The following is a 10,000-nucleotide window of genomic DNA, read 5'->3' as shown; positions in this document are numbered from 1 at the left end:
GCCTGCTGGGTCTGTAGGTGTCCAACCATTACTCTGGGAAATGACAGGAAATACAACAGAGGCACTGGAGAACCCTAAGAGGCTGATGAAGGCCTGCTGGGTCTGTAGGTGTCCAACCATTACTCTGGGAAATGACAGGAAATACAACACTGGAGAACCCTAAGAGGCTGATGAAGGCCTGCTGGGTCTGTAGGTGTCCAACCATTACCCTGGGAAATGACAGGAAATACAACAGAGCCACTGGAGAACCTTAAGAGGCTGATGAAGGCCTGCTGGGTCTGTAGGTGTCCAACCATTACTCTGGGAAATGACAGGAAATACAACAGCGCCACTGGAGAACCTTAAGAGGCTGATGAAGGCCTGCTGGGTCTGTAGGTGTCCAACCATTACTCTGGGAAATGACAGGAAATACAACACTGGAGAACCCTAAGAGGCTGATGAAGGCCTGCTGGGTCTGTAGGTGTCCAACCATTACTCTGGGAAATGACAGGAAATACAACACTGGAGAACCCTAAGAGGCTGATGAAGGCCTGCTGGGTCTGTAGGTGTCCAACCATTACTCTGGGAAATGACAGGAAATACAACACTGGAGAACCTTAAGAGGCTGATGAAGGCCTGCTGGGTCTGTAGGTGTCCAACCATTACTCTGGGAAATGACAGGAAATACAACAGAGGCACTGGAGAACCCTAAGAGGCTGATGAAGGCCTGCTGGGTCTGTAGGTGTCCAACCATTACTCTGGGAAATGACAGGAAATACAACACTGGAGAACCCTAAGAGGCTGATGAAGGCCTGCTGGGTCTGTAGGTGTCCAACCATTACACTGGGAAATGACAGGAAATACAACACTGGAGAACCCTAAGAGGCTGATGAAGGCCTGCTGGGTCTGTAGGTGTCCAACCATTACTCTGGGAAATGACAGGAAATACAACACTGGAGAACCCTAAGAGGCTGATGAAGGCCTGCTGGGTCTGTAGGTGTCCAACCATTACTCTGGGAAATGACAGGAAATACAACACTGGAGAACCCTAAGAGGCTGATGAAGGCCTGCTGGGTCTGTAGGTGGAGCACAACAATGGACCAAACGCTTGACGTACCTGGTGGTTGATTCCTGAGTGGGGCACAAATAGCTGTTACATCTAATAATCACCACTCATCACCTCAGAGAGAGAGAGAGAGCTACAGATGTAGGATCTTCATTTGAGACAGTTTGCGCCAGCAGGAATATAATCCTACAGCAACAGGAAATGTGAATCAGGTGGATTGTAATTCATCTAAATGTTTACATTTTTCGTTAGGGCAAAATCAAGTCTGACATTTTAGCAAAAATGTGAATCCTTTTTAAACCTCAAATAAACTAGAAGTTTGCAAGAGTGATCAAATTAAGATCCTACATCCGTATCAGGCTATTAGGCTACCACCTGCCTGGGTTTGATTAGAGGGTGTAGAACGTTTGATCAGCTTATGCCGCCACCTACCTCACAGCCATGGCAAGAGAGAGAGAGAGAGAGAGAGAGAGAGAGGGAGAGAGAGAGAGAGAGAGAGAGAGAGAGAGAGAGAGAGAGAGAGAGAGAGAGAGGTAGAGGTAGAGAGGTAGAGAGAGGTAGACAGATAGAGAGAGAGAGAGAGAGAGAGAGAGAGAGAGAGAGAGAGAGAGACAGAGAGAGAGAGAGGTAGACAGATAGAGAGAGAGAGAGATACAGAGAGAGAGAGAGAGACAGAGACAGAGACAGAGAGGGAGAAACATCCTCCAAGTGTCAGCATATCATCTACTTTAGATGAAGAATGGTACTGAGAGAAGGAGGGTACAGATGATGGAGATAGAAAGAGAGGGAAGAATGAAACAAAGAGGAGGAGAAGGAGAGGAGGAGAGCAGGAGGAGGACAGAAGGAGATGAGAGAGGAGGAGATGAGAGAGGAGATGAGAGAGGATGAGATGAGAGGATACGATGACAACAGCTCTGTTGAGAGATGGAGAGGGAGAGGGAGATGGAGGAGGCTGATGACTGTAACAATGCTTTGAGAGCCCTGCCCTCCGTCCCAAATAGCACACGATTCCCTTTATAGTGGACTAATGTTGACCAGGAACCATTTCTCACGTAACCTTGGTCTCTCTGAGACACTCCAGGGTCTACAGAATGAAAAAATACTGATGTGTGGGTAGCATCTACCCTAACCTCTAGGGTAGCTATCATAACAACAGGAGAGGCTCTAGAGGAAATACTCCTAACCTCTAGGGTAGCTATCATAACAACAGGAGAGACTCTAGAGGAAATACTCCTGACCTCTAGGTTAGCTATCATAACAACAGGAGAGACTCTAGAGGAAACACTCCTGACCTCTAGGGTAACTATCATAACAACAGACCTCTGGAGGAAACACTCCTGACCTCTAGGTTAGCTATCATAACAACAGGAGAGACTCTAGAGGAAACACTCCTGACCTCTAGGGTAACTATCATAACAACAGGAGAGACTCTAGAGGAAACACTCCTGACCTCTAGGTTAGCTATCATAACAACAGGAGAGACTCTAGAGGAAACACTCCTGACCTCTAGGGTAACTATCATAACAACAGGAGAGACTCTAGAGGAAACACTCCTGACCTCTAGGGTAACTATCATAACAACAGGAGAGACTCTAGAGGAAACACTCCTGACCTCTAGGGTAACTATCATTACAACAGGAGAGACTCTAGAGGAAACACTCCTGACCTCTAGGGTAACTATCATTACAACAGACCTCTAGAGGAAACACTCCTGACCTCTAGGTTAGAGCAGCAGCGTAAAAGAGGGGAGAAGCGTGGCCTTCCTCTCACACCGCCTGGTATAGAGGTCCTGGATGACAGGAAGCTTGGCCCCAGTGATGTACTGGGCCATACACACTACCCCCTGTAGTGCCTTACGGTCAGACGCCGAGCAGTTGCCATACCAGGCAGTGATGCAACCAGTCAGGATGCTCTCGATGGTGCAGCTGTAGAACCTTTTGAGGATCTGAGGACCCATGCCAAATCTTTTCACTCTCCTGATGTGGAATAGGTTTTGTCGTGTCCTCTTCACGACTGTCTTGGTGTGCTTGGACCATGTTAGATTGTTGGTGATGTGGACACCAAGGAACTTGAAGCTCTCAACCTGCTCCACTGCAGCCCCATCGATGAGAATGGGGGCGTGCTCAGTCCTCCTTTTCCTGTAGTCCACAATCACCTCCTTAGTCTTGATCACGTTGAGGGAGAGGTTGTTGTCCTGGCACCCCACGGCCAGGTCTCTGACCTCCTCCCTATAGGTTGTCTCGTTGTTGTCGGTGATCAGGTCTACCACTGTTGTGTCATCGGCAAACTTAATGATGGTGTTGGAGTCATGCCTGGCCATGCAGTCATGAGTGAACAGGGAGTACAGGAGGGGACTGAGCACGCACCCCTGAGGGGCCCCTGTGTTGAGAATCACTACATAGGGAATAGGGCCCTGGTCAAAAGTAGTGCACTACATAGGGAATAGGGTACCATTTCGGACACACACACACACAGACTATTTCAGCATTCAAAGAGGGAGTAAGAGGGCGTCTGACAGAAAGACAGAGAGAAGGAGAGAGAAGGAGAGAGAAGGAGAGAGAAGGAGAGAGAAGGAGAGAAGAAGAGGGCGTAGAGATGATGAAGATAGCAAGAGAAGGCAGAATGAAACAAAGAGGAGGAGATGAAGAAAACTGGATGAAGATATAGAGAGATAGAAAGAGATGACGTTTTAGAGGATTACAGTGACAGGACTGTCATGAGCCGAGGGCAGCGATGGTCGCTGGGGGCAACGTTGGATGCGAGGGGTGAATGCCGAATGCTGACCCTGGCCTTGCTAACTGACAGACAGACAGAGAGAGGAGCGAAGGAGAGAGGGACTGAAGAAAAGAGAGAGCTCCAGAGGGGATCAGTGAAGCGAGACGCTGTCACCACCAAGCCTGAGCCAGCATGATCCTCCCTCCCCTACTCCATCCCTCCATCCAACCCTCCCTCCCCTACTCCATCCCCCCATCCAACCCTCCCTCCCCTCCTCCATCCCTCCCCTACTCCATCCCTCCATCCAAACCTTCCTCCCCTCCTCCATCCCTCCCTCCAGCACACCCTCCAGCACTCCCCTGCCTCCCCTGCCCCCCCCCCCCCCCCACACACACACACACACACACACACACACACACACACACACACACACACACACACACACACCCCTCCTGAGCTGTGGATTAGAAACAGCATGTCAGAGGGTAGACCATTAATAAAGAGTTCTTCCTGTTCCGTCACGCCCTTCAGTTTGAGCACAAAGACAGACTTCTGAGAGTACTGTTCCCTATAAAAATTAGACTTCAGACAGTACTGCTCCATATCAAAGACAGACTTCTGAGAGTACTGTTCCCTATAAAAATTAGACTTCAGACAGTACTGCTCCATATCAAAGACACAATTGTTCCATATAAAAGACAAAAGATAAAAGTCTTCTGAGAACACAATTTCATATAAATGATAGACTTCTGATAGTACTGTTCCATGTAAAATATAGACTTCTGAGAGTACTGTTCCATGTAAAATATAGACTTCTGAGAATACTGTTCCATGTAAAATATAGACTTCTGAGAATACTGTTCCATGTAAAATATAGACTTCTGAGAATACTGTTCCATGTAAAATATAGACTTCTGAGAATACTGTTCCATGTAAAATATAGACTTCTGAGAATACTGTTCCATGTAAAATATAGACTTCTGAGAATACTGTTCCATGTAAAATATAGACTTCTGAGAATACTGTTCCATGTAAAATATAGACTTCTGAGAATACTGTTCCATGTAAAATATAGACTTCTGAGAGTACTGTTCCATGTAAAATATAGACTTCTGAGAGTACTGTTCAATGTAAAATATAGACTTCTGAGAATACTGTTCCATGTAAAATATAGACTTCTGAGAATACTGTTCCATGTAAAATATAGACTTCTGAGAGTACTGTTTCATGTAAAATATAGACTTCTGAGAATACTGTTCCATGTAAAATATAGACTTCTGAGAATACTGTTCCATGTAAAATATAGACTTCTGAGAATACTGTTCCATGTAAAATATAGACTTCTGAGAATACTGTTCCATGTAAAATGTAGACTTCTGAGAATACTGTTCCATGTAAAATATAGACTTCTGAGAATACTGTTCCATGTAAAATATAGACTTCTTAGAATACTGTTCCATGTAAAATATAGACTTCTGAGAATACTGTTCCATGTAAAATATAGACTTCTGAGAATACTGTTCCATGTAAAATATAGACTTCTGAGAGTACTGTTCCATGTAAAATATAGACTTCTGAGAATACTGTTCCATATAAAATATAGACTTCTGAGAGTACTGTTCCATGTAAAATATAGACTTCTGAGAATACTGTTCCATGTAAAATATAGACTTCTGAGAGTACTGTTCCATGTAAAATATAGACTTCTGAGAATACTGTTCCATGTAAAATATAGACTTCTGAGAGTACTGTTCCATGTAAAATATAGACTTCTGAGAGTACTGTTCCATGTAAAATATAGACTTCTGAGAATACTGTTCCATGTAAAATATAGACTTCTGAGAATAGTGTTCCATGTCAAAGATAGTACTGATCCATATAAACGATAGACTTCTGATCTGAGTACAGATGGGAATAACATGGCAGTGTGAACACACAGGAACTACTGTAAGACAGTGACGGCCATTGATCATTTGGACTCCTGGGAGTCTTGCGTTATCCTTCTCAGTAAGTGTAACAATGTAAAACGACTCCAGGTGCTTTGCAGACACCGATTTCACTCCGGCTGAGACGCGTTCACAAAACAACTAATCTATTATCAATGTCCTGATGAGACTGTAATAACACGACACAGCAGTGAGACTCATTATCTAAATGAAGTCAGTTTATTGTCATTTCTACCCAGTAATAATGGGGGATGACGGTGGCCATTAATATATCACTCTACAGGAGATTCATTTGTGAGAGAGACTGTACTTTATAGAAACAGGAAGAGAGAGAGAGTGGGAGGGAGGGAGGGAGGGAGGGAGGGAGGGAGGGAGGGAGGGAGGGAGGGAGGGAGGGAGGGAGGGAGGGAGGTGGAATGGAGAGACGGATTGGTAAAGAAAGAAGTGTATTCAGCCTGATATTCCTCACTGTCAACACAGTTAAATACAACAGCGGCAATTAGCTCGGCTTGGTGGATTACGTCCACGTGCTTCGGGAGCCTGCAAACCTGTGTCAATTTACAATTGAAAAAACAACGGGGGGCAGAGAGGAAGAGGGGAGGTGGAATACGAGAGGAGCAACAGGAGATGAAGGCTGAAAGACAAAGGAAGAGGTGGGAAGAAAGAATGTGAGGGAACGTGAGTTACATTAATTAATACCAGAGAAAAGGAGTTGGACGAGAGCCAACGGAGAGATGTCAAAACTCATTAGAAAAAATGTATAAGCCAACGGACAGATTTAGAGCAGGATATAGGTCTGGATATAGAGCAGGATATAGGTCTGGATATAGAGCAGGATATAGCGTAGGATATAGGTCTGAATATAGGCCTGGATATAGAGCAGGATATAGAGTAGGATATAGGTCTGAATATAGGCCTGGATATAGAGCAGGATATAGGTCTGGATACAGGCCTGGATATAGAGCAGGATATAGGTCTGGATACAGGCCTGGATATAGAGTAGGATATAGGCCTGGATACAGGCCTGGATATAGAGTAGGATATATGTCTGGATACAGGCCTGGATATAGAGCAGGATATAGGTCTGGATATAGAGTAGGATATAGGTCTGGATACAGGCCTGGATATAGAGCAGGATATAGGTCTGGATACAGGCCTGGATATAGAGGAAGATATAGGTCTGGATACAGGCCTGGATATAGAGTAGGATATAGGTCTGGATACAGGCCTGCATATAGAGTAGGATATAGGTCTGAATACAGGCCTGGATATAGAGGAAGATATAGGTCTGGATACAGGCCTGCATATAGAGTAGGATATAGGTCTGAATACAGGCCTGGATATTGGGCTGGATATCTGGATTTACAATACCGTTCAAAAGTTTTAGAACACCTACTCATTCAAGGGTTTTTCTTTATTTTTACTATTTTCTACATTGTAGAATAATAGTGAAGACATCACAACTATGAAATAACACATGGAATCATGTAGTAACCAAAAAGGTGTTAAACAAATCAAAATGTATTTTATATTTGAGATTCTTCAAATAGTCACCCTTTGCCTTGATGACAGCGTTGCACACTCTTGGCATTCTCTCAACCAGCTTTGTGAGGTAGTCACCTGGAATGCATTTCAATTAACAGGTGTGCCTTCCTAAAAGTTCATTTGTGAAATGTCTTTCCTTCTTATTAATGAGTTTGAGCCAATCAGTTGTGTTGTGACAAGGTAGGGGTGGTATACAGAATATAGCCCTATTTGGTAAAAGACCAGGTCCATATTGTGACGACCCTCCCACTCTGTCTGCCGTATTCTCTCTCTTTGCTCTCGTTTTCCTTATTAGGATGTCGGTGGGCGGAGCCGGGAGGGGCGTCAGCGACATGGGACACACCTGGGCCCGGGTGTGTCCCAGGATAAACACACCACTTCCCCATTCATGGAGGTGACTCTCTCCATGCAGACACTGATAGATTTAGTTGTAGTAATTTTGTGGCCTTTTGTGTTTGCTTTGGCACCTTTCAACACTCCGCATTATCACATTTATGCACTCAAACACTCACTTACACTACTGATTACTGACTACACACACCATTATCACATTTATGCACTCAAACACTCACTTACACTACTGATTACTGACTACACACACCATTATCACATTTATGCACTCAAACACTCACTTACACTACTGATTACTGACTACACACACCATTATCACATTTATCCACTCAAACACTCACTTACACTACTGATTACTGACTACACACACCATTGTTAATTGTATTTAGTTTACTTCATTTAATAAATATATGTTGTTATTCCTTGTCTCCACGTTGTCTCCCTTCTGTCACGAACTTCGAGCCGGTTCGTGACAATACTATGGCAAGAACAGCTCAAATAAGCAAAGAGAAAGACAGTCCATCATTACTTTAAGACATGAAGGTCAGTCAATCCGGAACATTTCAAGGACGTTGAACGTTTCTTCAAGTGCAGTCGCAAAAACCATCAAGCGCTATGATGAAACTGGCTCTCATGAGGACCGCCACAGGAAAGGAAGACCCAGAGTTACCTCTGCTGCAGAGGATAAATTCATTAGTTACCAGCCTCAGAAATTACAGCCCAAATAAATGCTTCAGAGTTCAAGTAACAGACAGATCTCAACATCAACTATTCAGAGGAGACTGTGTGAATCAGGCCTTCGCGGTCGAATTGCTGCAAAGAAACAACTACTAAAGGACACCAATAAGATGAAGAAACACAAGCAATGGACATTAGACCATTAGACTGGTGGAAATTTGGAGTCAAATTTGAGATTTTTGATTCCATCCGTTGTGTCTTTGTGAGACGCGGTGTGGGTGAACGGATGATCTCAGCATGTGTGGTTCCCACCGTAAAGCATGGAGGAGGTGTTATGGTGTCAGGGTGCATTGCTGGTGACACTGTCTATGATTTATTTAGAATTCACTTAACCAGCATGGCTACCACAGCATTTTGCAGCGATCCTATCTGGTTTGAGCTTAGTGGGACTATCATTTGTTTTTCAACAGGACAACGACCCAACACATTGTGAAGGCCAGGTCATCTGACGCAGCACTCCATCACTCTCCTTCTTGGTCAAATAGCACTTACACAGCCTGGAGGTGTTTTGGGTCATTGTCCTGTTGAAAAACTCTGCTGTGGTAGCCATGCTGGTTAAGTGTGCCTTGAATTCTAAATAAATTACAGACAGTGTCACCAGCAATGCACCCTGACACCATAACACCTCCTCCTCCATGCTTTACGGTGGGAACCACACATGCTGAGATCATCCGTTCACTCACACCGCGTCTCACAAAGACATGGCGGTTGGAACCAAAAATCTCCAATTTATATTCCAGACCAAAGGACAAACTTCCATCGGTCTAATGTCCATTGCTCGTGTTTCTTGGCCCAAGCAAATCTCTTATTATTATTAGTGTCCTTTATTAGTGGTTTCTTTGCAGCAATTGGACCATGAAGGCCTGATTCACGCAGTCTCCTCTGAACAGTTGATGTTGAGATGTGTCTGTTACTTGAACTCTGTGAAGCATTTATTTGGGCTGCAATTTCTGAGGCTGGTAATTCTAATGAGCTTATCCTCTGCAGCAGAGGTAAAGTATAGGGCTGAAAGCTGGATACAGGGCTGGATATATGGCTGGATATATGGCTGGATACAAGGCTGGATATCTGAATATAGGGCTGGATATAGGGCAGGATATAGGGCTGGATACAGGGCTGGATATCTGAATATAGGGCTGGATATAGGGCAGGATAGAGGGCTAGATACAGGGCTAGATATCTGGATATAGGGCTAGATACAGAGCTGGATATATGGCTGGATACAGGGCTGGATATAGGGTTAGATACAGGGCTGGATATATGGCTGGATACAGGGCTGGATATAGGGCTGGATACAGGGCTAGATATCTGGATATAGGGCTAGATACAGGGCTGGATATAGGGCTGGATATCGTGGTTAACTGACGTGTTTAACTGAGGCCTAGATAAAGTGGTTGATTGATATAGGGCTGGGTATAGGGGTCAACTGATGATACCGCTGTAAGCTTAATAAAATCATGTAAGATCATGTCCACTCTATTAGGAGCAGTAACATGAACAGGTTCAAGGCTGGATGACCATGACGATCACTGGGTTTCTGTGTTGTGTTCTGTTATGACGATCACTGGGTTTCTGTGTTGTGTTCTGTTATGACGATCATTGGGTTTCTGTGTTGTGTTCTGTTATGACGATCACTGGGTTTCTGTGTTGTGTTCTGTTA

The 10,000-nt window shown here is 44.4% G+C and overlaps 1 protein-coding gene across 1 annotated transcript in view; it reads right to left on the bottom strand.

Moving 5' to 3' along the window:
- Positions 1-6,484: 6,484 nt before the first annotated feature.
- Positions 6,485-10,000, bottom strand: part of LOC120041567 (thyrotropin-releasing hormone-degrading ectoenzyme-like) — a 105,575-nt gene continuing 102,059 nt past the window's right edge. The window contains exon 4 of the mRNA XM_038986440.1: positions 6,485-7,062. Coding sequence (XP_038842368.1) covers positions 6,485-7,062 — 578 coding nt within the window. The remainder of the gene's footprint in view (positions 7,063-10,000) is intronic.

The sequence above is a fragment of the Salvelinus namaycush genome, unplaced genomic scaffold, assembly GCF_016432855.1.
Source record: "Salvelinus namaycush isolate Seneca unplaced genomic scaffold, SaNama_1.0 Scaffold478, whole genome shotgun sequence".
NCBI classification, from domain to species: domain Eukaryota; kingdom Metazoa; phylum Chordata; class Actinopteri; order Salmoniformes; family Salmonidae; genus Salvelinus; species Salvelinus namaycush.
The sequence above is the reverse complement of the archived record's forward strand: the minus strand, read 5'-3'. Positions and strand labels throughout refer to the sequence as shown.